General features: G+C 44.3%; 1 protein-coding gene across 1 annotated transcript in view; it reads left to right on the top strand.

Annotated features, from left to right (window-relative positions):
• Positions 1-27869, top strand: part of LOC148511449 (serum paraoxonase/arylesterase 2-like) — a 60394-nt gene that overhangs the window by 9237 nt on the left and 23288 nt on the right. The window contains exons 2-3 of the mRNA XM_088442195.1: positions 20701-20771; positions 25323-25378. Of these exons, the coding sequence (XP_088298321.1) occupies positions 20701-20771; positions 25323-25378 (127 nt within the window). The remainder of the gene's footprint in view (positions 1-20700; positions 20772-25322; positions 25379-27869) is intronic.

The following is a 27869-nucleotide window of genomic DNA, read 5'->3' as shown; positions in this document are numbered from 1 at the left end:
ACGGTCCTTTCACTACCCCCCATGCTCCCTTTGATATTTTTGATTAATGTTATGTTGATTGATATTATTGCGGTCCTTGATTGGGACCCAATTTACCAGGGTTGTTACCCGAATGGGTTCTCTGTTTCTTTCCTTTTTTTTGTGTGCCTTTCTTTCTCTGTGGCTCTCTTCTGTTTCTTTTTCCACTTTTTTTTTCTTTCTGTCCCTAAGGGTGGATCTACTTGGGCCAAATTTTTGACTTATTATATCTGTGTGTTATGTCAGTAGCACCTCTTTATATATTTTTCCATGTCTCTTAAATTGCTATCAGTTAATGTAAACGGTCTTAATTCTCCTAAGAAACGTACTGTTCTCTTGGGGGCTTGTAGGAGGGAGAAAGCCGATGTTGCATTTCTACAAGAGACGCATCTTACGGGCCCGCATTCTCAGCTCCGAGGTAGGTGGTTTGCCCAGACCTTCTTTGCTTCAGCGAATTGTAAAAAAACGTGGGGTAGCCATTTTAATTAGGCGTAATATACCTTTTGTCCACATTAAAACTGTGACAGACCCAGAGGGTCGATTTCTTACAGTGATCGGTACTCTCCGTACTGAGATTTTCACTCTGGTGTCAGTGTACGCTCCTAATCAAGACCAGCCCCAATTCTTTGATTCTTTGTTCAGGCGTATTAGCAGAGTTGCGCAGGGCCATATTATTTTATGTGGGGATTTTAATACCATTATTGACCCCCTGTTAGACAGATCGAACCCGCCTTCAAACTCCTCGGGGATGTCTCTTCCTAGAGCTTCTCGTACTCTCCTGGCCTCCCTTAAACATTATGGCCTTAGTGATACCTGGCGTCTTAAACATCCTCACAGCAAAGACTATACTCAATTTTCAGCCCCACACCAACATTATTCCAGGATAGATATGATCCACATTTCCTCCACTATTACCTCTCTGGTTACGGAAGCCGGTATTTCCCCCTTTACATGGACAGACCATGCAGGTGTCTATATTCTTTTAGATGTACATCGCTCTCCTCGTAGGAAGCGTAACTGGCGTCTTGATGACTCCCTTTTACAACATCCCCCCGCTCTGCTAGAAATAAAATTGGCGATGACCCGCTATTTTGAGGAGAATACCTCCCCTGATATTTCCTCTAGTATCCTCTGGGAAGCCCATAAGGCTACTATACGGGGTTTTCTTATTTCTAAAACCTCAGCGGTTAGGAAAGCGGCTGCACAAGAAATTACTTCCCTTGAGTCACAAATTTCAGTACTATTGATTCAGCATAAAACATCCCCTAGCGCCTCCGTGCTAACCCAAATTGAGAAACTACGAGGTCAGCTTAATGCCCTTCTGTCTCGTCGCGCTGCGCTTATCTTGCAAAAACTTCGTCAACGCTTTTATGATAAATCTGACAAAATTGATTCTTTGTTAGCCAATAAACTGCGTCGCAGACAAGCATTAGGTGCGATAGACAAACTACACTCTCCGTCTTCTGGTTCTCTAACTTATGATCCTGAGGTTATGGCTGAGGAGTTTCGAACCTTTTATAGTTCCCTTTATAACTTATCAGATTCTTCTTATCCCACTTCTGCTGGAGCCGAGGGGGTGCACTCATATTTGTCCTCTACTTTCCTTCCGAGGCTCTCAGAATCCCAATTATCTACTCTCAATGACCGTATTTCAGATGAAGAGACAATAGCTGCTATTAGATCAATGCGTTCCTCTGCCGCCCCAGGCCCTGATGGATTTACAGCCCAATATTATAAACTGTTTGCAAAGGAACTTGCCCCACATCTTACATCTCTATTTAATGATATTTTGGAGGGCGCTTCTTTTGCTCCTGATACAACTCGGGCCGACATTGTAGTGATCCCTAAACCTGATCGTGATCCTACTCATTGTATTAACTATAGACCGATTTCATTATTAAACGTCGACCTGAAAATTTATGCTAAAATCCTAGCGACTCGGTTAGCTCCTTTGCTTTCTTATTTGATACATCCGGATCAGGTCGGGTTTATACCTGGACGTCAGGCATCGGACAACACCAGGCGGGCCATTGATCTGATACATTCTATTCATAAAAGGAAACTTCCTTCTCTGATTTTAGCTCTTGACGCGGAGAAGGCCTTCGATCGCATCTCCTGGCCCTTCATATTCGCTGTCTTAGACAAAATGGGATTTTCAGGCAAATTTTTAGATGGCGTTGCAGCACTTTACCGTTCCCCCTCAGCACGAGTTTCGGTTAATGGTGTCTATTCCTCTAGTTTTGGAATAACTAACTGTACTCGGCAGGGTTGTCTCCTCTCTCCCTTAATATTTGCTCTTATTATGGAACCCCTAGCGGCAAAGATCTGTTGTAATAGAGCTATCTCGGGAGTATCCACTGGCCCTTCGGAATATAAAATCGCATTATATGCCGACAATATTTTAGTCTCTCTCACTGACCCAGCTCGATCCCTAAATTCACTTCTAGAGGAAATAAATTCATATTCCCAACACTCGGGTTATAAAATTAATGTCACCAAGACTGAAGTTCTTGATTTCTATATCCCTGCTACCCTAAAGCAAACACTGGAGGCCATGCTCCCTTGTACCTGGCATAAAAAAAAGATTAAATATCTTGGTGTTTTCCTAACTCATCATCTTCATCAGCTGTTTCAGGCTAACTTTCCCCACCTTCTAGATTGTATTAAGTCTGATTTGTGTGACTGGTCCAATTATTTTATTTCTTGGATAGGTAGAATACATTCAGTTAAGATGAGCGTTCTCCCTCGGCTCTTGTATCTATTTCAGACCCTTCCGATCTACATCCCTCCATACGTGTTCAAATTCCTTCAGAACCAAACCTCATATTTCATATGGAACCGGAAACGCCCGCGGATCAGACTAAAGTTGCTTCAGCGGCCTTCCAGGGGTGGGGGTTTGGGAATTCCTGATTTTAAAAAATATTATTATGCTGCGCAGCTCTCTCATTGTGCTCAGTGGTGTAACTTCGGTGCGGGGAAGGTCTGCGTTGCTATCGAGGCCGAGGAGCTGGGACTGGCTACTGTATCCCCCCTCTTGTGGATCCCTAAGATTCATCGTCCCCGGACAGTTTCTTCTCATCCTGTCATTTCCCGTTCTTTAGCAATTTGGGATTTAACCAATAGATGTTTTAAGTTAGCTCCGGCCCCGTCCCCTTTGATACCTCTACTTCATAATCCATCTTTTCCTCCTGGTTTATGTAAGTCATCTTTTACTGCCTGGTCATCGAGCAATATCTATTATGTAAATGATATTACTATAGATACTAATTTCCCACAATTTTCTGACTTCCGGGATAGAGCAGCGGTTCCATCCAAAGATTTTTTTCGGTTCCTACAAATTAGACATTTCCACTCCAAAATTAGCTCGATTCTGATTAGCAGACCTTTGACTTCTTTTGAGTCCTTATGTTGGAGAAGACCCTCCACTAGGGGTCTTATTTCTACTATTTATTCCTTACTAGGGGAAGAAGTAAGCTCTAATCGAGACCCTCATGAGTTAGCGTGGGAACGAGATTTGGGACACCCTATAGATGCTGAGGATTGGACGGAGATATGGGACAATGCTGCCACCAGCTCTATTTGCGTCAAAATTAAAGAAAATGTTTATAAATTGCTATACCGATGGTATTATGTACCATCGCGGCTACAAGCAATGTTTCCCGATGCTTCGGATAGATGTTGGAGGGGTTGCGGTGGAGAGGGCAGTTTTTTGCATATCTGGTGGACTTGTCCCAAACTATCTAGAATATGGCAGGAGGTTCTTGCTCTCCTCTCGCACCTCTTTGATATTACGATTCCCTCTGATCCTCGGCATTTTCTACTTCCCTTGGGTCTGCCTTCTCTGTCCCGGTGTCAGAATAGGTTATTCCGACATATAGTGTCTGCTATGACCTGCCAAATTGCAGCGGATTGGAAAAACCCTCATCCCTCTCCGATGCAGGCAATATTATCACACATCTGGTATATATACAAGATGGAATATATGACAGCTTTATTACGTAATACATCCAAAACCTTTGATAAAATATGGTCTCCTTGGCTGACATACCAAAATGTTTCCTCTCCATTTAACAATTCATTTTTTCCTTTTATATATTTTCTCTAACATGTTTAATCTGAAAGAAAGTGATCCTATATGGAGTCCGCCCACCCTCTTCTCCTCTTATTCTCCTTTGTCTTTCCTAAAGTCTTTCTTTTCCTTTTTCCTCTTTATTTTTTTTTCTCTATTTCTTAAACGGATTGCCACACCGTTGCTGCAAGATTTTTCTCTTGCTTCTGTATTCCTTCTCTTTTTTTATAATGAGAACATTTTCTACTATATCATATTATTATTCTGAAATAGTACAGTTCCCATTATAAAAGTATGTTGTGTTAATCCTTATTTTTGAATATTGGAATGTACTGTGTTTTCTGTGATTTTCTCAATAAAAAGAGTTTACAAAATAAATAAATAAATAAATGTAGGCAGAATACATTTATTACTTTAAAGAATATGAAAAAAATTACTTATTTATAAATACATGTTTTGCAGAATAACATGTGATATGCGAAATCGGGAGTCATTTTCGTGTTCAGAAGCCAAAAATCTATAAAGTATCACATAAATTCGTTCAAAACGCTTTTCCATAGCAGACCTGTATTATCCAACCAAACTAATTTATTCACCTGCGGCAGTTCTCATAAAGGGAAAAATTAGCAAATCCCACAGAGGGAACTAAATAAATGTAAAGCTAGGTACACCATAAGCGTTCCATTGCACGATATATCGTTCCGACATGGATCAGAATGATATATCGTGTGGATCATGTAGTGTGTACCCCCGATCGCACGTGGTCACGGGTCGCTCATCGCATCGTCCCATCTGCTTTGCTGCACAGCAGATGGGACTTTGCAGTGAATGACGCCGTGCTGCTAAGTGCAGCATGAAATGACACATCGCGCCATCTTACACTGCATTGTGCAGTGTGTATGGACAGCGTGATGTATCTCTCCATAACATCGTCCCATCACTGGGTACACACATCATGTAGTGTGTACTTACCATAAGAATGCGCTGGTGAATAAATACACTAGATCGCAACAATCCAATATTCTATTTATTAAACTTGGCAATCAACAACAATTGAAAGTAATTAAAAGATGCAAAATAAAAATCCTACATTAAACAATTCTTGTACACAAAATACACCAGATAAAATAAATGCCCTGATCTATTAAAAATCCTCAAATAGATGATAGCACCAAAAGTTTAATCTCTTATGTGGACTGCAACAGTAACCCAAAGGTTATGGCAGCACTGTAGAGCTTGTTAAAAGTAGCAACATATATTCAGGGGCTTGTTAAAGGGATACAGGGCTCTATTTACTAAATCCGCATATTGAATGCGGATTGTAGTGTGATATTACCGAGTGAATTCGCATTGCGAATTCAGGCAATATCACAGGGATTTACTATAAATCCCTTGCAGGGACAGAGTTTGCGATAAAGCTCTGTCCCTGCGGATCCCATCCGCACTCTAGTCGCGGTATTTTCGGAAAAAATACCGCTGACCCACCGTCGCTGCTGGCCCCCCACGGCGCTGAGCCCCACCCCCGGTGCAAAGCCCCGCCCCCCGCGATTGCGGATCCCCGCGAGCCCCCCCCCTTCATTACACTTACCTGCATCCTCCTGGCCTCCGGTGATCTTCTCCAGGCTTCTCGATCAGGTGATCTCCCATACTGCACTGGGGCCCGATCACCTGATGACCGGGCCCCAGTGCACTGTGGGAGACCAGCTGACCGGAGAGGAGCCATCACCGGAGGCCCGATCACCGGTCCCTGGATTCATTTTTTTTTTTTCTTTTTTTTTACAGCAATCAGCTTACGGTCTTCTTTAACCGCATAGCTGATAACTGGTACCGGCTCCCGCCTCTGCTCTCCCCGTTAGAGCAGAGTGGGAGCCCGGTAACCGGGGGAGACCCTGGATAACGCCACCTCCAGATATTTTTTTTAATATTTATTTTTAGTAACTGTGGTCGGATCACATTTCCCATTACAATTATGGGAAATGCGATCTGCTTTACTAAAAATAAGTGATACTGGGGGTTGGAGTAGAATTTTACTAATTCTACTCCAATTGCCCTGTAATAACTACAGGTGAAACTAAAATAATGTGAAAAGGGTGTGAAAACACACTTTTTCACTTTATTTTAGTAAAAATAATGTTAATAAATAGAGCCCACAGTCTCCAAGTTATACAGCAATGCACCAGTTAACACTCAGAATGTCTCAAATGATTTTAGTGTTGCAATACATAGAGAAGGCACATTCCTAGCCAAAACCCAGTGTGTGCAATGGGTACTCTTAATATAGCAGCAAGTGCAGCTCTGTAGCAGTACAAGCACTGATAGTTTAGCCATCTTGATTATATTATTGGTGTCATGGAGCAGCAGCCAGAAATAATTTCCAAAGCGTTATCCTGGTATGTAAATATAGTGGGCAGTGAGCACTATTGTTGAAACAGTGGGTACAGGGCCTGATTCAGAGCCGCTCGCTATTTGCGGGGGCGGGGAGAATTTTTTTTTTTCCTGTCCGCTCGCTAAGATGTGGAGCCGTCGCGGGTGCAGATCTTGGTGGTAGTAGCAAATATGGGTGGACTTCCAGCTCTAATAGAGTCGGAAGTCCACTACTGACATCAGTAGTTCGGGAATGCCTCTGTTTGTTCAGCCACCCTCCCCCCCTCCTGCCCGCCTACAAAACGGGGCGAGCTATCAATCAACATCGACAGCCGCCCCGTTTTGCTGCGAGCTCTGGAGCGAGTGAAGGTCTCACTCGCTACGGGACTCACGCACGCACTGGGCCACCATTGACCCGCTTGCGAGCGGGTCTGGATTAGGCCCACAGTTCAATGTAAGTCAGCTCTAGAACTATTTTGGTATAGAAGCAGTTCCTGGTGCTAATGTTTCTGCTGGTGTAATATCCCTCTCTCCTGGCTGTTGAGCAGCCCGGCGATGATGAGCTGTCTATGGTTTCTGTGTCCACCACGATAGCGGGTTCGGGGTGTGCAATGGCTTAAGGTACCAGGTTCTTGCTATTTTGCCTATCGGTTAACCACGCTTATTGGCCCACAATCCAGAGACTTCGTCTAGCTGAGTATCTTTCCTCTAATGTCCCCAGGTTATATAGGGTACAATACTAATTAATTAGTGCTTAGTCTTTGACTCTTGATTTTCCAATTAAAAAAACACACAGAAATAGAAACCCTTTTAAAGCAATTAAATAATAAATATTATAAAACTTTTAACTTGTTAATTATTTCAATATTGTGAGATCTAGTTGAAAGAGAACATTTATAAATCAGAACCAATTAAGTAATGAAATTAATTTTTATTTTAAACTTAACTCTGGCAGCGTCGCATGATTTAATTGGATTTTCTGTTACCACATTTTCGATCCTGCTTGTCTCTTAACTTTAGAAGCTTTTTGTTATGCTGCATATCCGCTAGGTGACATTACTGAGCGACTGCACAATACGACATTGTAATCGTGCACATTAATGTCGGAAACGAACAGCGATGCTCTCTCCCGCTGATCGTTTCCGACATCAATCATCACCCGAACATGTTGGTCAATCTGGAGATAACGACAGATTGCCCATGTTCGGGGATGATTGATGTGCCTACACTGAACGTTTAGTGTAGGCACAGCAGAGACTGTGAAACGACTGCACGATTACAATGTCATAATCGTGCAGTCGTTTCAGTCTGCTAGTGGATACGCACCTTTAGTGTCCCGTAATCTGTATCCTTTGCTTTAACAGTTTCCCAGCATGATACATGAGATGGATTTGGGAACCAGTCTGCACCTCCTCTCTTAGGGATATGGACATATGCTTTGCACCCAAAGACAAGTAGATGACTGATACTTGTAGGGGTATTCAATATGGAGCGAAAACTCAGTTTTTGCGATGTTTTCGCACCTATGACGTCATTATCGCAGGTTTTGGTTTTACACCGTATTCAATTTCAAAGACTTTTCGCAGGTTCGAAAAGTCTTTGAAAAAAAAACGGGGATAACTTTTCACCACTGAATATGTTTCGAAAAAAAGTGCAGAATTGGGGTTTAGGGGTGCAGGCTTAAAAAAAATAGCCTGCACCCCTGGGAATGATATTTTAAAATTACTGTTTCAAAAAAAGTTTTTTAAAAAAATAGTTTCATTGGCAGGCTAAAACGGGGGTACCCATGGTGATCCCCCCCCATGTTTTTACAGCTTTAGGGGGGGTCCTACAATTTTTTTCAGGTAAATTTCGTTTATCGCAAATCCCACTTCGCAGCCTCCCGTTTTCGTAGGTTTTATATTGAATACGGGGATAAAGCGGGCGCGCGCCCGATACTTTTATCCCAGGAAAATCTCCGATATGCAATGTAAACTTCGACAGCGAAGTTTACGTTTCATATTGAATACCCCTCTTGGTCTTTTACCGGACCACGCCTCCAATGTTGTTTTGTCTCTGACTACCACTGTAGGTGCTTGATTTTTAAGATAGACAGACTGCAGTTTGGACTGCTTCTGCCCATAATCTTTTGTCCAGACATGCATCATTTAGTTTGTGTTCTTTCAACTATTGTTCTATTTGCCCTTTCACTTCTGTTCTGGTGTGTAGGAAATTGTTAGTTGATGCTGTATTTCATTCCTCTCGAGGTAGATGGCTAGATCTCTATTTTCGTATTCTCCACCATTATCAGACCTTAGTACTTTTATCTTCAGGCCCATCTGAAATTCTACTAGACTCTTGTGCTCTGAGGGTGCGGGAAGAAATCCAACAAGAGTGCCGGGGTGGCTGTTTTCCTGCTTAGCGCGGCGATAACAGCCGCGCGGCTGGCACTTTAGTCGGAGAATGCCAGTTCTCACGACTAAACCCCCATTGTTAAGTCGCGAGAACCGGCCTTCTCCGACTTAGAGCCGTATTCAATATGAGCCGAGCCGCGATACTTTTTTGCAGCCCGGACTTTCTGCCTACTTCGCCTGTTTTGTAGGCGGAAAAGTATTGCGACCTTCCCAGCTTTACCCCGTATTCAATATGAAAACGGGACCCGGCAAAACCTAAACAAGCGGAAAGTACTGTCAGATTTGGAGAAATCGGCCTGTCACCCCCCAAATGATGGTCTGACATGGGGGTTCCCTATGGTTACCCCCGATTTGGCTTGCTGAAGGTATTTGGTGTTTTTAAACTGGCTCAATAGCTGCTAAATAGCGTTTTTCTATACGTGGTGCAGAATAGTATTCAGGAGTATTTTTTGCAGAAAATAACTTATCCCAGCAAATTTGGGGTACTTGAAAATGGGGGCCAGCTTATTGAAAAGTTGCTAAAGTGAAGTTGAAAAAATCGTGAAAAATCCACCTGCCGCAAGCATTTGCAATAAAAAAACACTTGGGGCATACTTGGGGACCCTTCCAGAGTCAAGTTCGCTAGTTTTTTTTTGTTTTATTTTTTGAGAAAAGTTTTTATTCAATTTTCAACGGGTACATAATATAAAAGGTACGTCTTTAGACAAATATAAATACATCCATAAGAGTTGGCATGAAACCAAAAATACAGATAATATAAACATTGGACAACTTAACCTCTGTTTAGAAAAGCAGCGAAAACCCGGTAATTTTTATGAGGGTTGGAAAAAAACTATGCAACTAGAAATGGAGGAAGGTCCACAATAGGAGTGAAATTAGGGAATGTTAGTAAGGGGAGACTGGCGAGGAGGGGTGCAAGGAAGGTAAGGGTGGCGAAAAGAGCGTCTACCGAGAGGCCAACCAAATTCAAGAGTGATGGTAGGTCAACCAAGGGGACCAAACCTCCGAAAATGTATTTTGGTTTTCATGTATTTGACTAGTAATATATTCCAAACTGTGCACTTGCCAGATGGAATTGATCAGAGCGGTGTGAGAAGGGGGGTCAGTTTTCTTCCAAGAGGCCACGATTGCACAGTTAGCTGCATTAGTAATATGTCTTATAAGCGTTTGGGTATATTTGTCACAATTTGGATAGGTCTCGGGAGTAAATAGTAAGACATGCAAGAGGGGAGAGAGAAATTTGTGACATCTAGGATGAGTCGATGAACTGTTGTCAAGAATATCTTAATCCTGGGACAATGCCACCAAATGTGTGCAAACGTTCCCTCCTCTCCACAGCCCCTCCAACATGCACTGGAGGCCTGTGGAAACATGGCTCGGATATGCGTAGGAACTAGATACCATCTATATAGTCTCTTATAAGTATTTTCTTTTATTCTGACACATATTGAAGCCCCCGCCGCCAGCTCGCGAATCTTGGACCACTCTCTAGGTTCCAGGGACTTCCCCAAATCCTTCTCCCAAGCTAGTTCATGTGGGTCTTTAAGAGGACGATTATGAACAGTTAGTAAATTATAAAGGGTGGATATAAGGCCTTTAGAAGAAGATCGAAGTAAACAGAGGGACTCCAAAGGAGAGTATGAAGGATGAGACTTAAAGCCAACAGTTGAGGAAAAAAGATGGCGTATTTGAAGATACTGATGAAAGCATCTCCTCGGTAAATTAAATCTGTCTTGTAACTCAGAAAATTCTGGGAATGGACAAAGGGGAGAGATGTCTCTTAGAAACTTAATATTATGGGAAATCCAAGGAGCAAAGGTCCCATGATCTAATCCAGGTAAAAAACTCTTGTTGTTTCAAAGAGGGGTCATAGGAAGTTGATTTTGAATTGGGGAGAAGGTTCTTTTGCAATAATCCCATATAGACAGGGAGAATCGGAGTGTGGGGGGGATGCAGGAGTAATGTGGTCTGTGTTTATGGTCCATCCAAAAAAGGGAGTATGGAGAAAGAAAATTAAGAAGTTGAGCTTGTAGGTCTACCCAATCTCTAGTATGTGTATCAGCGTGTGCTAGAACAGCTTGGGATAAATGGACTGCTAAGTAATATTTATGAAAGTTAGGCAAACCCAAACCTCCCTCTTTGACATTATAGCAAAGAATACGAAATCTAACTCTGGGTTTGCGGCTCGCCCAGATGAATCTGGAAACCAGCCGTTGAAGAGAGGTTAAAAAGTTGGAGGGAACTCTGACTGGAAGGGTTTGAAAAAGATATAAAAATCTCGGAAGTACGTTCATTTTGATAGCATTTACGCGCCCTATCCAAGAAATAAAGTGTGTCCCCCACAAGTTAAGATCACGACGTATCTTATCAAAGAGAGGTGGGAAATTTGCAGAAAATAATTTATCATAAGATTTAGTTAGTTGGATCCCTAGGTATTTCAAGGAATGGGAGCACCAGCGAATGTCATAAGAGCTACGCAGTTGAGCTATTGTGTCAGGATCCAGAAGTAAAGGTAGGATTTCAGTTTTGTCGCTGTTAATTTTAAAATTCGATAAACGGCCATAAATTTGGATTTCGTCAAAGACAGCAGGGAGAGAAGATAAGGGATGAGTCAATGTAAGCAGGACATCATCTGCATACAAGGCTACAGTGTGATTTGTGTGACCAACTTGGATTCCTGTAATAGCAGGATTACCTCGGAGTTTGGCTGCTAAGGGTTCCATAATTAAAGCAAAAAGAAGTGGGGATAAGGGGCAGCCTTGTCGAGTGCCATTTTGGATATTGAAGGAGGAGGAAGCAAACCCATTGGCTAAGACTAAGGCAGAGGGATTATAATATAGAGAAGCCACTCCATTCAGAAAATTTCCATGAAAGCCGAATGCATGTAGAGTAGACCTCAAGAAAGTCCAATCGACCCTGTCAAAGGCCTTCTCCGCGTCCAAGGCCACCAACAGGGCGGGGAGCGACTTAGCGTTAACAAAATTGATGAGATCAATGATTTTACGTGTGTTATCGGAGGCCTGTCGAGCCGGTATAAAACCCACTTGATTTAAATGAACTAACGAAGGGATAACTAGGGCCAGACGGGAGGCAAGAATTTTAGCGAAAATTTTTAAGTCCACATTTAGAAGGGAGATCGGGCGGTAACTAGAGCACAGACTAGGTTCTCTGCCTTCTTTGTGTATGACCACTATTTCCGCCCTGGTGGTGGCTTCATCAAACTTCTGGCCAGACAGAATTGAATTGAAAAGGTTTATTAACAGAGGAGACAAAGGAGAGATACATTTCTTATAGAAGGCTGCAGGAAAGCCATCTGGGCCGGGGGCAGAAGAGGATTTCATGGACTTAACAGCACATTCAAGTTCCTCGACAGTAACTGCTTCGTTAAGAGCGGATAGTTGTGAGGAAGAGAGATGGGGCAATTTACAGGAGGAAAGATATGTCCGCGTTGCATCCAAAAGGGAGGAAGGTGATAGCTCATGGTTCCGAAGTCCATAGAGTGAGGAGTAAAATTTTTTTAAAGCTATTAGCTATGGACTTCGGATCATAATGATATGTAGAATTCTATTTTTAGTTTGTCTGGTTTGAAGTTTTCGTGCAAGAATGGCGTCAGCTTTGTCTCCTCGTTCATAGAATCTCTGCTGAAGCCATTTAAGGGAACGAGAGGCTTTGGATGAAAGAAGTTGATTTAGTTGACCTCGAAATAGGCGTAGTTGTCTAAAAAATTTGTCTTTAGGGAATCGTTGACACTTTTCTGTCAGAGAGGCAATTTGATCCTCTAATTTTGATATCTCTTCCCTCTCAATTTTTTTATGGGCGGAGGAGATCTGCAGAAAGTGGCCGCGAAGCGAGGCTTTAAGAGCCTCCCAATTTATCGCATGCAAAGTGTGATCCGGGATGTTATGCAGGTTGAAGTCGGAAATTGCGTGCAGAATTTGGATACGTACTTCCTCACGCAAAAGAAGGAAGTCATCTAATCTCCATTTATATCGATGAGGGCTGATAGTGGGGAAAAATAGGTCCAGTAGGACCGCAGAATGATCAGACCAAGACACAGGGGAGATCTCCGAGGACCGGAGGATGGGGGTGGAGGTATGGTCAACTAAGAAGAAGTCTATTCTGGAGAAAACTCTGTGAGTGGGAGTAGTGGGAGTATTCGCGAGCTGACGGGTACAAGGCCCTCCATGCGTCGTATAAATTATATAGTTTTAATAAAGAGGTGAATTTAATAGATTCACGTACCTGAATAGGAGAAAGCCTGGCAGGGCCAGTACGATCCATATCGACGGAGGGAATCACATTGAAGTCTCCTCCGATTATAATTTTACCTTTAGCGATCTTAGACAATTTAGAGAAGACCATAGAGAGAAAAGCACCCTGAGAGACATTAGGAGTGTATATATTAGCAATCGTCACCGGGACACTACCAATTGAGCCTGTAAGAAAGAGGTAACGACCCAAAGGATCAACATGAGAGGAGTCAACTATGAACGGGGAGGACTGGTGTAGGAGGATTGCAACTCCTTTAGATTTATGGTCAGTTGAAGCATAGTAAGCATGGGTGAATGTTTTGTTGGTTAAGTTTGGATGATTTTTGAGAAAGTGAGTCTCTTGCAGTAATGCTATGTGTATTTGTCGTCGCTTAAGATATTGGAGAGTCATGGTTCGTTTTTGGGGGGAGTTGAGACCATTTACATTGAGGGAGATTAGTTTCAGCGACATCGAGATTTTGTTAGGGGAGCTCCTAAACCTGAATAGCACTCACAACAAACGCTCAACGCCAGCGGGGAAATCGGGTGAGAAAGGTGTGGAAAAGGAAGGGTTGTTAGTATGGGATAGGGAAAAGAGATAGTAGGAACTGCGTCTGTTCCACAGAACGCAGCAGTAATACAATAGAAACAGCACATCCTGTGCACTTGGGGCTCGGGGGTGGTAGCACAAAGGACACAAAACATGAGTAAAGTCTTGTGACAAACAGAACTAGCGTGGGGAACTTAGAAGATTCGAATAGCAATTATCAAATTGAGATTGTAAAAAAGAAAAACTCACGCTCTAACACATCAGTGAAAGAAAAAGGAGAAAGAGATATCTGAAAATATAGTAAGAGAAGGCGGTAGGCCTAGGGGCTAAAAGAAAGAGAACGGAGAGAGAGTTGAAACATTTAAAGAGGTACAGATTTAAAATGAAAGACATCACAATATAACACTTGAACAGTGACATCTTTAGCGAATTAAATGGAATACAGATTAACTCTATGAGGTTGGGGCTGGAGATAGCAAGAGAGGACCATGTACATAATAATAGCTTCATAGGTAACACCAGAATAGGTGCAGCATGGTCCAATCTCGATCAACCTCCAGGGACAAAACTCATTATTTGAAAAACATCTCAATGAACATAAGACAAAAACATCATAAGATGAAAGACGAGGAAGCCCAGACCAAGGAGAAGGGGGAAAGTAAGTCAGAGAAAAAGAAGAAAATCTGAAACTAGCGTAGGAGCCTCAGGCTTTAGACCATTCTGGAGATGGGGAAGACCGTTGTAGAGATCCTCCGCTAGTAGATGCAGTAGGTGGAGAGGGCGAGATACCCAAAGTGGAGAGCAGAGCAAGTCCCTCTTCTGGCGTCTTGATCTTATGGAAGTGGCCATCATAAGTCACAGAAAGATGAAAGGGAAACCCCCATCTATATTTGATTTTGTGGTTTCGGAGTGTTTTTGTGACATTTATGAGGTCTCTACGCTTCTTCAGGGTGGAGGGAGCCAGATCTTGAAACATCTGAAGATTATGACCGCGGAATGAAATGGTTGGTGAGAAACGGACTGAAGAAAGCTTGTCCTTGGTTTTGTAATAATGAAAACGGACTAGTACATCTCGAGGAGGTTGATCAGGTGGAGGTTTGGCACGCAGAGCTCTGTGGGCACGGTCCAATTGTAAAGAGTCTATGGGGGAATCTGGTAGGCATTGAAGGAACAATCCCTCCAAATATTCGGGGAGCGCATCAGAGTCAATTGATTCAGGAATGTTTCTGAAGCGGATGTTATTGCGCCTGGATCTATTCTCTGCATCCTCCATCTGCTCCTTAAGAGTGTCAATTTCAGAGCGCATTTCTGACATTTCTTGATTGGTGACGTCTTGGAACTGACAGATCTCATCAACCTTGCGCTCGAGGGAGTCCGTTCTTGTGCCCAAAGAATCTATCTCTGTTTTGAGAGAGGAAATCAAGGAGCGGAGTTCAGTTTGTATCGTTGTCTGTATCATTTTAGTGATTTCAGAAGAGAGAGACACGGTCGAGCTGTCGTCTACAGATCCTGAGGTCATTTCAGAGGAGCGCAGAGAGTGAGTTGACGTTGAACTGGATTTGCTTTTATCTTTGAGACGAAAGAAATCAGTTGGCTCATTTGTAACAGATTTTTTGTTGCGATTAGACATATTGAGTAATCGGAGTGGATCGAGTCGAATGAGTAGTTGAAGATGGATTGTAGAAAAGATCACTGATGGTGAGCGCGAGGAGTCAGAGTGGTTGAGGATATTCTACATAGGAGAGGTCCCCTTCGCTAATGACAAGCTATATGGCAAGTTGCATCTTTCAGGAGAGCAGGGAGGCCATATAAAACTTCATAGGCGAGGTGGAAATGGAAGTCCGTAAAGCCAAGTAGAATGCTTGCAGTTAGTAAGCAGCGGGTAGTCGCTCTGGGAATCCAGGTAGCGATGCAGACAGCGCAGTGTTGGGGGCTGTAACCTCTAAGCGTGTAGTGGGCCTCGTGGGCACCTATGACCTGGGAGGTTTTCCCGTGTAGTGTCTGTTGAGCTTTGCCAGCGAATGGAGAAAGTTAGACCCCCTGAGCAGTGAAAGCCGGTAAAATTGCGGCACCCGTAGTTAATGCAGCTGGTGCAAATCACGTTGCTAGTGTAGAGAGCTAGGTGGGTCCCGTGAATAGAGATAAATCAGGAGGGTCCTAGTCAGTGTCAGGAATGCCCTTCAGTGAGGGGGTCAGTGCCCAGTTATTGGGGGGAAATGTAAAGCAAAAGGGATTCGCTAGTTTAGGGGTGCTTAGCGGAGCTCCTGTTCCCCTCGTCTGCTCCCTCCAGCATCTAGTATCAAGTGCTTTTATGTCTTGCACCACCCAGCTATGACCACATGGGGGAGTACCAGTATTTCAAAAGAACTGCACACATTTAATAAAAATGGGATGTAATATCTATTTGTTCCAGTACAGAATATCCTCTGTGGCAAGATATAGATATGGAGGGGATTATTCAGTGGAGGCAGCCATAATAGTCCCCTACTGTTGATAAGGAGTGACAGGAGCCAGTGGACCACGGATTGTAATGGTGGCTGAAGGCAGTGTACTGATCTCCAAAATAGTGGATTGGCGTGAATTGCGGTACCTTATACAGCCGCTCCAGGAGTCCAGAGGTGATAGAAGGGCAGTCTCCACCAGAAGGGCCCCCCCGGATGGAGGCAGCGGCACACCTCAGGAGGCAGCAGGAGCCGGCAGGAGTAGAGGAGACCAGCGGCGGCAGCCGCCGCAACGGAGGTGCGGCTGGTCAAAGACCCACTTCCAGGACTCCGCTAGTGGTGACAGGGAAGCCTGTGGCAGGAGGACTCCCACGAGTAGAGGTGGCAGCGGCACGTCCCGGAGGTCTGTTAGTTTCAGCGGCAGTAGCTGCGACAGGAGCGTCGCCGGAAGTCCGCGCTGCCCCAAGCCCAGGGCCGCGGCTGTAGAGGAGGATGTAGGCCTCACTTGGATATGGGGCTCAAAGTAACTCCGGAGCCCAGAAACTGGAACCAGGATGGTCCAGGTATACTCAGTGGTCACTGAGAATGGTCTGGGCTATGTAATGGACGCAGGCTATTCTCAATATTAGGCAGATAAAACAGGAGCTGCACAGTGTCACATCTGTCCTGTTTGCCAGCTAGGCCACGCCCCAGTTCGCTAGTTTTTAAGTTGTACCCCAAACATTTTTTTTTTTTTCGCCCCCTTTTTCAAAGTGATATTTTGGGGTGTCAAGTATTTATTTTAATTTTTTTTAATTTTGACACAGATTTCCTTTGGGGGACTGTCTGAAGGCTGCACAGGGGTTCCCGCAATGTTGCACCCCAAAACCCCAATTCTGCACTTTTTTCCGCCTCCCGTTCATAGGCGAAACTTTTCCGCCTATTTACATTACATTGACTTTCCGCCTAGGCGGAAAGTCTTTCAAATTAAATACGGGGTAAAAGTCAAATAGGCGAAAATGACGTCATCGGCGAAAAGTTTTCGCCAAGAACACGTGAAAACTGACTTTTCGCCTCAAATTGAAAACGGCCCTTAACTGACAAATGTCGGACCAAACAGTGCCATGAATTGAATAGCTCCGGGAGATCCCGAGTTCCCTCTGAGGCTATTCAACATTGCGCTGGATTGATAGAGATATATCTTTTCTTTTTTTCTTTCTTTCCTGTTTAAAGTCCACTGCAACCTGACAGCTTCCTCATTTGACCATCAGAATGTTTTGTATATGCATTTTATAAATAAAACTAAATGTTATTAAAAAGTGTTAATTTTCCCTATGTATGGAGAGATTTGACCACTCTGTACAATGGAAACCTCAAGTTCATGTTCTTCCTGGTTTACATATTTCAGGAAAAACCGGTCTAGGCTGTTTTAGGAATTTTTGTATTTGTTTTGGTTGGGGATAGGGCGTTGGATGCTCTGCATGCTTTTTACACTTATTTATTAGCAAAGTTTTACAAAAAAAAAATTCTGTTGAATGGGACCATTCATTTAAATTCTTTATGTAGCACATACACTGGAACCACCACTGAAATAATGGGGAAAGTTCCCAGATTTTTCAAACATGGATGGGGATGAATTTACTATGCAGCGCTTTTCAGAGCAAACACTCTTGATTTATTTTGGATCCTGTATTTAAAGTGCCAATAATATTAAATACAGCTTTTTTGAAAGAAGATCCATCTAAGGACTTCCGTTTTTATCAATAAAGTTAATTGAATACCTGTATAAAAAGGGATCATCGTACCGAAGTAGTATCCTTGACAAAGTGTTGATGACACAAAACGCGTTGGTTACTGGGAAATTTGGCAAACCCGTTGACTGGAAGTGACGCAGCACGCTACTTCCGGCAACAAAACACCATACAAACGGGAAAGAAGGAACGGACGATCAGAGAGGAAGAAGGAAGGTACCCGCTGCCAGAAGACCAAAGGTGAGCGTAGGGACAGTTAGCCACCACTTGTGTCTTCATTACATCGTGCATATGGCACCATTCCTGAGTCCTTGTCCGGAACCTCGCCACCCGGCTCCCGCAATCCCTCTCAAAAGAGCATAAACATAGTCTGTGTCAGACAGAGCAATACTCAGTGTTTCAGCATTTTTATTATACCTTTTTTATAGTGTACCTTTCATTGTATTTTATTATCCTTCTTTTTTTTTTTTCTCTCCGCTTCTGTCACTATCCATTTCCCTGGGTTTATTTCTAACTTCATTCCTAGTCTTATTCTCTCAGTTTTTTTATATTTTATTATTTTTTCTTAATCCTTTCACTTTATTTTCTTTTCACTCACAGATTTGGTTATATAAACTCTTACAAGCGCTCCCTTTCTGCCTATATAATAATAAATACGAGAAAAAAAAATTCCGTAATGCAAAAATGCCTGTTTTTTGTGTATTGAAAATTATTGTCCCTTTAAATCCAAGAGCTGAAACTGCAGAAGATGTGTCCGCTTTGAAAATCTCTGCATAGTAAATTAACCTCATAGTCTTTTAAATCAATAGAAATGACAGTGGCATGTAAACATGGAACCTCCAATGATGAGAAATGCATCATCACTCTCCGCACTTGAACCTTGGACCTCCCTTCCAGGAACTGTTGCAGGGGAGATTCATTCAAACAGTAGGAAAGTAGGCTCTACTCCTGTGGTGTCCAATCGACCAGCAAAGAAGATGTCGACATGGTCTGAATATTGACATTGACAGAATGTCGACCTTTATATAACCTCAACAAAATTGTGAATGTTGACAGCTGATTTTTGTGGTGTGTGGTTTTTTTTTTTTTTCTAGGGTTAGAGGATCAATCATACTCCCCTCCGACACGGAAATCCATATGCTTGGCATGCTGCATGTCGACATTCACAATGTCGACAGTATGCCAATGTCGACATTCAACATGTCAACATCCCACCCATGTTGATATATTATGAATGTCATCATTCTGATTGTCAACAAATTCTACCACACCTGTAAATGGCACTGCTCTTAGTTCATTTAATACTCTTATATCATAGTTTGCCGACTTTGTGGGACTCTCCTCTGATAGATCAGGAGGATTAGGACCCAGGGACAGCTGTAAGGGGCAAGACACAGTGAATCGCATCATTGTGAAACTGCTCCCACGACAAAATACAAAAGGTGGAACCCATTGACTTCTTTATTTATCCTTGAGTGCTGAACTGAAGTACAGTAAATGCCTTTTCTGTAGAGATTTTTTTTTTTTTTTAATAAATAAAATTCAAAACTAATTACTTAGTCAGTTTTTATGCCCTTCAACATATCCACCAAATGAATGAGTTGGATGAATCTGTGAATGTTTTGCCTTGTAGCCGTGGAAGGCTACAACACTGCATTAGGACATACTTGCTTACTTTATAGATATCCTTTCTGGGAGCAGCCTCGAGAGCTGCCGCTAAAGGCCGGTTCGGGGGGCGGAGCTGGACTGATATAATTAGGCCCTGCCCCTTCCCAGAAAAGTCTGTGATTCGCAGACCCATTAAGCCCCGCCCCCTCGCAGACCCGCAAATTCCCCATTAAATATCCCCATCCTACCCGCTGCACTAGGAAGTGGGCAGGATGCGGGAGATCTGCCTACACTTCCGTGGGCGCGAGGGGCTACCCGAAAAATCAGGAGCCTCCCACGACTTCTGGGAGTGTAGGCAAATATGCATTAGAATATGGAGGTAACTGTTTAAAAGTGGAGTCTTTATGCGGCTGCTTTTCCAAGGAGGCTTCATTACCTGTACCAAGATGGCCGCTGACCTAAGTACTCTTCATGCACGGCGCCATGTTGTCACTGTGTTAGAGCGACATAGTAGTACACAGCTGTGTACCACTTCACTCCAGAGAGACCCGGTTTTAACCATTGTCCAAGACTCTGTTCAGCACTCCTGTACCGCTACCTACATCCAGCTCACCTGACCTGCTGATGAGCTGTATGACTCCACTCCATCCTGACCAGAGTGTGTATAACAGTGAGTACGGCTGTGCTCTGTGTAACATCAATAAACCACTTCACTGATTAAGCAACTTGGCTGTTTTATAGTTTTGAGGCATTCACTGGTGTGTACAAGAACTCTGCAACATCCACACATATTTTCAACAGTAACAGGGCTGCAGAGGTGGCGGAGTCACCAGTACCGTGAAGAGCTGCACTCAGGACGCATCCGAGCGGTACACAATCAGCATGGTATGTGCCTGGTGCATCCAAGGGACAGCCTAGGCTGCACTGCTGCATCGATAGTGGCTGCTGGATGCCGTTCAAGACACCCTGCTGGACATAAGTACAGGTCGTAGGGGAGTGATGTTGCAGCCCACGTAGCACTGTTCTTGTGCAAGGTGTACTGTATTTAGCTAGGCATGCCAAGATGTACTACCAATTTGGCTTTTGTGGGGGGTGGGGGTACATAGGTATAATGTAGGTGATATGGCTAGATACGGGTGAATGTGGTATGGTAGAGGTTGGCGATGCCGGGAGGCCTAGTTACAGAGCAAAGTTGCTTATTTTGTTTAACAGTGGAATTTTTATTTTCTTGTAAATTATGCACATTCTCTTCTTTTTTTCTTTTCTTCCTTTTGCAGTCACCGAGGCAACATGTTTAGAGAGATAGAGCCTGTTGACCTCCCCAACTGTCAGTACTTGGAAGGAATAGGTATGTATCACAGATCACATGACCATTTGACATTTTATTTCTATAGTGCCGGCGTATTTCATTGCACTTTCCGAAACAAAACCATATTAAATTGGGGGGGGGGGGGGGGGTGAGTAGATAGACACAATTTCATTTTTGGAAGCTTTAGTGAAAGGTAAGGTAAAGGTAAAACTCTGGATTTAATGGGTGGATCTATTCAATTATGCATTTTCCCTACGGGGTAAACCTGTGCCTAGTTTGTGTTATTAACCCATAGATTCCGTGTCAAGTGTCTGGAATCTATGGGTTACCCCTCGCGTTAAGCCCCAGAGAGTGCATTTAACGTATGGTTTTTCTGCATTAAGGGACTGATTCAGAGCCGCTCGGAAGAGGCCGCTTGTTCGCTCTGAGCGATGTTCACACAACTGCGCATGTGTATGGGTCGTAATGCACATGTGCCAACCAGTCATTGCGGTCGGAAATCGTGCGCTCGTAAAACAACGAGGGGATGCTAATTTGAGTGACAGACTGTACCGTTTGTGGGTGGTAACAGGGGAAGGTGCTTGAAAACGGGGGAGTGGAGATCCGAACGCAGGCGTGCCTGACGGTCAAAACGTCATTTAATGGGAGTGCATAATTAGTAAAGGAGCGTCATCGATCACGTCACTTGCTTGTTTTTTAGCCTGAACTGCTCGCAGTGATTGCAGGAAGTAAATCCTACCACAAGCACTGCGAGCAGTTCTGATGCCTTTCGATGTTCCCGATTAATCTAATAAATAGCGGAGATGGCGTGTGATGCGAGCGGCAAAGGGACGTCTTTACAATATAGCGAGCGCATTTTTCGGACGCTCGCTCAGACATAGAGGCGTCAACACACCGCAAAGAGCGAGCGCCCAATTTAAATATCCGGCCCCTTTTTAAGAACGAGCGTCCGCAAATAGCGTCCGGGTCTGAATCAGGCCTTAAGTGCACCCTCTGGGGTTTAACGTGCAGAATAGCGAGCTTTAATTGAATAGCTCAGGGCGGAGCTTTAGCCGAAGGGTAAACCCTGCAGCTAAATTAATCTGCCCCCATACTGAAGCTGTAATAAAAAAAAAAAGTACTGTATAGTCTGCCTTTCCTTGAGTGCTAGAATAGATTTAAAAGAAAAAAATCTAAAATTGTTTACTGATTATTGCCATATTTCTATAAGTGTTCATCCCACATCCCTAGCCAATGCTGTAAATTAATACGCACAGTAGTCAAACACACAAGTCAGGAATTCTTCAGAGACAGCGCCGGCTGCCGCTGGTTCTGTGCTCTATGTATATACAGTGGGCGGGATGCATGACGCATTGCACTCGCGATGCATTCCGCCAGTCATCGTATGCATGAAGATCCACCGCAAAGGACCACTCTGTCGGTAAGAGCAGCCCTTTGTGATGGAGGGACTTCCAGGTCTAAGACCCAGAAGCCCCTCCAGCGTCCTTCTGCACATGTGCCGTGGGGGGATGCTGGGAGGGATCCGATTGGATCCCTCTCACCGCACTCTACGCAAAGAAGACCATAGGCTTCTATGGGTAATGCCATCAGGAAGATGGCGTTACCCACCGCAACGAAGTCCTGGAATGCATTGCCCTCCGGGGCTTAGTGCATATGAGAAATGTGGTCAAACCCGCATTTCGGGGTTTGACAGCATTTCTCCCCTTCCTGCATCCCGCCCTTTGTGAGCAATGGGCGGGTGGTCAGTGTTAGCAGCATGGGCAACGGAGCGGGGGAGGCAAGGGGGCGGTTTGCCCCCCAAACATTTGAAAGGCATGGCAAGCCGCGGACAGTCAGGGACTGTGCTTTGTTGCAATAGGCTGCACGGCCCCTGCATGGAGGCTGTGCAGCTTATTGCTATAAAGTACAGTCCCTGACTGTCTGCGGTTGCCGCTACAGTCCCTGTGCGCACAGATAAGTTGAGAGGAGGGGCGCAGGGGGGCCAGAATAATTTTATGTTGCCCTCTCCAACATAAAATCGTTCTGATGTCCCTGGTTGCCAGCCTGGGCTCTGAAATAGCGGGACCCACATCACCCACCAATTGTGCCAGTCTGACCGTGTGTGTGTGTGTGTGTGTGTGTGTGATATATAAAAATATATAGGGTTGGGTATGAGATCCCGGCGGTCGGGATGCCGCTGGTCAGAATACCGACAGCGGCATCCCGACACCCATAAGGAAAAGCTGTTAAGTCTAACCCTTACCCCTACTTCTACCTCCATCCCCGGTGCCTTCCTAACCTCACCCTCTAGTGCTTAAACCTAACCTCCCCCTCCACGCACCCTAATCCTCACCCTAACCTTCCCCCTAATGCTGGTGACGGGATTCCGACCTATACATAGACCTAGACAAATATATACATATACACAGGGCCGGCTGTAGGGGTGTTCGACCACTGCGGTCGAACAGGGGCACCGCCCATAGAGGGCGCACCCCTCCCCAACATCCCGATTTCAGCTGTTCCACCGGTGGGCCGAAGTCGCCCGCGGGTGGTGAAATCTGGAGGGAGGGGAGGGGTGCGCCCTCTATGGGTGGACCACGGATTCTGAATATATGCTCTGCGCATGCGCGCAGCATCTATTCAGTGACGGGAGAAGGCTGGGGGAAGCCCAGCTAGTGAGGCTCCCCCTCAGCCTGACATTATTTGGAGACGTGCCGTGCGGGCACGCCTCTAAATAATGTCACAGGGGGTGTGGCCTATGTTAATTATGCCATGCACCCATTTTTGGTCATGCGATGTAAGGGCGCACTTTAAGGAGCTGGCACAGGGTGCCTCGAACCCCAGAGCCTATGCATACACACAGTCCCAGTTAAAGATCACATTCGGACAAAACAGGCAGAGCAGCACCAGATATTACACTGACCTATGCATGCAGCTGCCCTGTATCCATGTATTCCTCTGCTTGGTATTTCCCTTGTTATACTTCAACTCCACGTTTTTCATATGTGCCCACTCCAGTCTCCCATCTCATTTGCTGTTGGAGGACTGTGGGGGGTAAATGGGCGGAGCTTTGTCAACCCGTGGGTGGGCGGAGCTTTATTGCCAAGGGGCTAAATGGCAGGGGTCTGCAGCAGTGAAGCTCCACCGGCCCACATTGTTAATCTGGCCTGATGGCAGTGTAACTCCTTCCCCCCGGTCTGCGGCTCGCTAAGACCCGCCACCTCACAGAGGGGCGTGGCCAAAACACAGTGGGGCCCATCGGGGAATTACCTGATTCCCCAGCAGCCCAGTCCAAGCCTGATTAACAGACATGCTGGGAGAGATGCACTGCTCACAACCTTACAATTGGGACAGCATGGTGGTACAGTGATTAGCATTGCTGTGGTCACAGCATTGTGGTCACTCGGATCCCCAATGTTCGAAGCGGTTCAGATTCCACAGAATCCGAACCGCTCATCTCTAATAAATAATAATTATTATAGGATAATAGTTTAATACATGAGGCTAATTGCCACAAACTGCATATTGGTCCAGCCAAGTTGTCATTTTAAAAATTGATTTGTGGGCTATGTGACCCATTCACACCACAATGTTGGTCTAAGATCAGAGGGATGATTGAGTGAGAGAAAAGAACACATGTAAGTTTTGTGTGAGCTGTGTAGAGGGGTGGTAGTTTACAATAGCTTTTGGAGGTTATATGAGTGGAAAGGAATTTGCTAAGCTTGTCTGAAGAGGAGAAAGACCAGTAAAGCGACTGATGCAATAGTGCGGGAGCTATCAGTGCATGAATTCGAGTTTTTGCAGTGTCTTGTGTGTGGATGTATTCTGGGAATGTTTTCTAGATATATGTAACAGGATTTAGATACAAATTGAATGTGCTAAGCAATGGACAGTTCTGAGTGAAGGCTAACACCTGGGCAGTGAGTTGAAGGATATGGCTTATTGTGGTGTTGGTGACAGAAATAGAGATATCGGATCGATAACCGCTGTTGGCCAGTGGGAATATTAACTAATTATTATGTTTGAAGATTGAGTTTGCAGTGGCAGGATGACATACAAGATGAGATGGCAGAAAGACATTGAGTCATACAGGCCAACACAGATGGTGAGAGGTCCAGAGAGAGTGTTAATTTCAGCATCATCTGCAGAGACGTATCTTTGGCTCTGAGAGTCTCAGTTTGCACCGTGGCTGGCCTGGTGCTTGCACAGTGCAGCCCTGTTTTGAGCTCTCGTTTCCAAAACTGAAAGACCAAAAGATACTTTGTCTGCTTTGCTCACAAGCCCAGAGAAGGGGCTTCTTGATATTATGGATGAGACGTCTCTCACAAAATGAAGCTCTAAAGCCTGGTGCTTGCATAGTACTCTCTTGACTGGGTCTGTGGGCAATTTGGTGCATGCACTGACCCCAGAGCATGGTCAGCAGATCAGAATGGGGGACTAAACAGAGGATGGGTCGGTTTTGCCACGCTTACCCCAAATTTTGCTAAGGGGCGAAGCGATTTTGCATTTCTGCCCATCTAGGAAAAATGCATGGTGTGCCAAACATGACTTTGGTTCAGTTATATCCAAACATCAATGAAGTGTCATGTAATGCATTTATATTTATTGCAGAGTTTGGGTCCGAAGATATAGATGTTCTCCCTAATGGACTGGCCTTTATCAGCTCGGTAAGTACACACTATTTCCTAGTACATACAGTTTGCAAAGAGTGATACTCGCGTCAGAGTATGTACTGTAGCAGTGAATTTTTCCAGTCTACCTAAATACCACATCCTAGTGGATTTTTTGGAGTTAATTCACCTGGGTCTCACCATTAATGTGAATTTCTGTGCTTTACAAACTTACTCCTAGGAACAGGTACCTAACTCTCAAAACACTGCGGAACAGAACTGTTGTGGTTACAGTAACCAAACAGCCATTTATTTATTACAATGTCATAAGAACAGATTACTTACACACACTCAGCCGCAGTACAGTTAATCCCTGTAATTGTTCTATTAAACATCCATTTATTTATTGTTGTATTGGTAAGAGCGCTAGCTTATTATGTTGTGTATATGTGCGTCAGTGTATAATGTATATGCTATACAGTAATGAGCAAAAGTTTTAGGCAGGTGTGGGAAAAAATGCTGCAAAGTAAGAATGCTTTAAAAAAAAAATAGAAGTGTTAATAGTTTATTTTTATCAGTTAATAAAATCAAAGTGAAAGAACAGAAGAGAAAACTAAATCAAATCAATATTTGCCTACAAAACCACATCAATTCTGCTAGGTACACTTGCACAAAGGGATTTTGTAGGATTATAGTCGGGTGTATGATTAAACAGGTTGAAACGGCACTCCATGGATTTTCAAATAAAAAATAGTATTGCTATTACCTAGTCTCGAGGACTGCGTTTGGGAACCTCTAGGCTCCCCAACAGTTCAGGTTTTAGAGAGATCCATGGTTGAGCACAGGTGCTTAAATCAAATTGACCGAGGTACTAATTAGGTCACCTGTGATCAAGCATGGATATCTCTAAAACCTGAAGTGTTGGGGAGCCTTGAGGGCCACTTTTGGGAACATCTGCCCTAGTCTTTGCATCCTGAGGAAAGGGCTCACTAGCAACCCTGAAACTTTGGTGACAATGGAATGGGATGTAGTAGCGGTTGGGATGCTGGTGGTCAGAATACCGACGCCGGAATCACGACTGATATGCCGTAAGTATTAGGGTTAGGGAAAGGGATAGGTTTAGGGTCAGGGGCTAAGGTTAGGCACTAGGGGGAGGGTAAAGGTTAGGCTGAGGGGGGATCTGGGCAATCTGGCCCAGCAACAGCATGAGGCCACCTTTGGTTCCAATTTGCCCCTAGTCCTGATCAATAATCCTTGGCACAAGAATCAACCATTAGAGAGGTAGGTGCCAAATAATTGGTATGTACTATACAGCGGAAGTGCCAAGTATCTGACCCCAAATATTTTGACAATTGTGGTAGTTTACTATTAGCAAGATGAATTTTCCTTGATTAAACCACCTGAAAGACGTGTTTAGGAGGACTTTCCCTGCACAATACTACTTTCTCTTTTGTAGATTAACCATTTTATTGGCACGGATGCAAGGTATGCGACCGCTGCCAAATGGGCTTTCTCTGACACGGTCTCAAGTCTCCCATGCGACCATGCCATCTTCCTCTGTCACAGGGGTTTTATATGGAAATCCGTTCTGCTGCTCCGGTCCCCGAGCAGTGATGTAGCGGTCTCTGACCTCCGACATCTCATGCTGTTGTGCTGGTCGGTAATGCTAAACTCAAGTGCAAAGAGGGGAACTGAAGTCTCCTCCTGAGCACTATTTACTGATCTGTGAAGTACAAGTGCAGAGATCAGCTGGGAACTAATTATCAGTAGGCCATTTTTGCTGAATTGGATTTGGCTCTGATTCGTCGTGCAGCTTTGGATCTGGATTTGCCAAACCGGCCGCGACTGGATTTGGATTTTTTTTTACAAAAATTACCAAAAAAAAAAAAAAGCTAAAATCACATAATTTGGGCATTTTTTTGTGTTCCTAGAGTATTATTAACCTCATTAACATTAATTTCAATTTAGACCACCTCACAGCTCACAATATTGTTTTCACCATTATTGGCCAAAGGCTGCAGTGAGCTGGCTGGTTACTAAGTGACAGAGCAGTGGCGCAGCGGTGTATCTACCTATTGGCCAGGACGACACTCGCCAGGGGCGCCGGCCTAAAGGGAGCTCCGTCCAGTGGTGCCACCCGTGGCCAAGGGGTAGAATCATGCTGGGACTACCAGGACTGCAGTTCTGGGTACGCCCCTGGCTCCTACCAGGACTATTTGTCCAGGGTCAAGTTGCCACTGGCACTTGCCGATGGCTACCTAGCATGTACAATTAATTAATAAAGTTTTTTTTGTTTTCTTAAACAAGGCGTGCGTGACGTCATGACGTCACACGCGCCGCAATGCTTCACTGCGGAGCCTGCCACAGACTGAAGGGGATCTATACACAACCCAGAAGATATTCTCGGTAAGTATGTGTGTGGGATGCGGGGGCTGTACGCAAGTGGCCAGGGACTGGAGAGACAAAAGTTGGCTGGCTGGGGAGACAGAAGGGGGGTAGCTGGGGAGACAGAAGGGGGGTAGCTGGGGAGACCTTACTTATTTATTGT

This window comes from Taudactylus pleione, unplaced genomic scaffold (genome assembly GCF_031769625.1).
Source record: "Taudactylus pleione unplaced genomic scaffold, aTauple2 ptg000306l, whole genome shotgun sequence".
Taxonomy (NCBI): Eukaryota; Metazoa; Chordata; class Amphibia; order Anura; family Myobatrachidae; genus Taudactylus; species Taudactylus pleione.
Note: the sequence above shows the minus strand (reverse complement) of the source record. Positions and strands in the feature narration are given on the sequence as shown.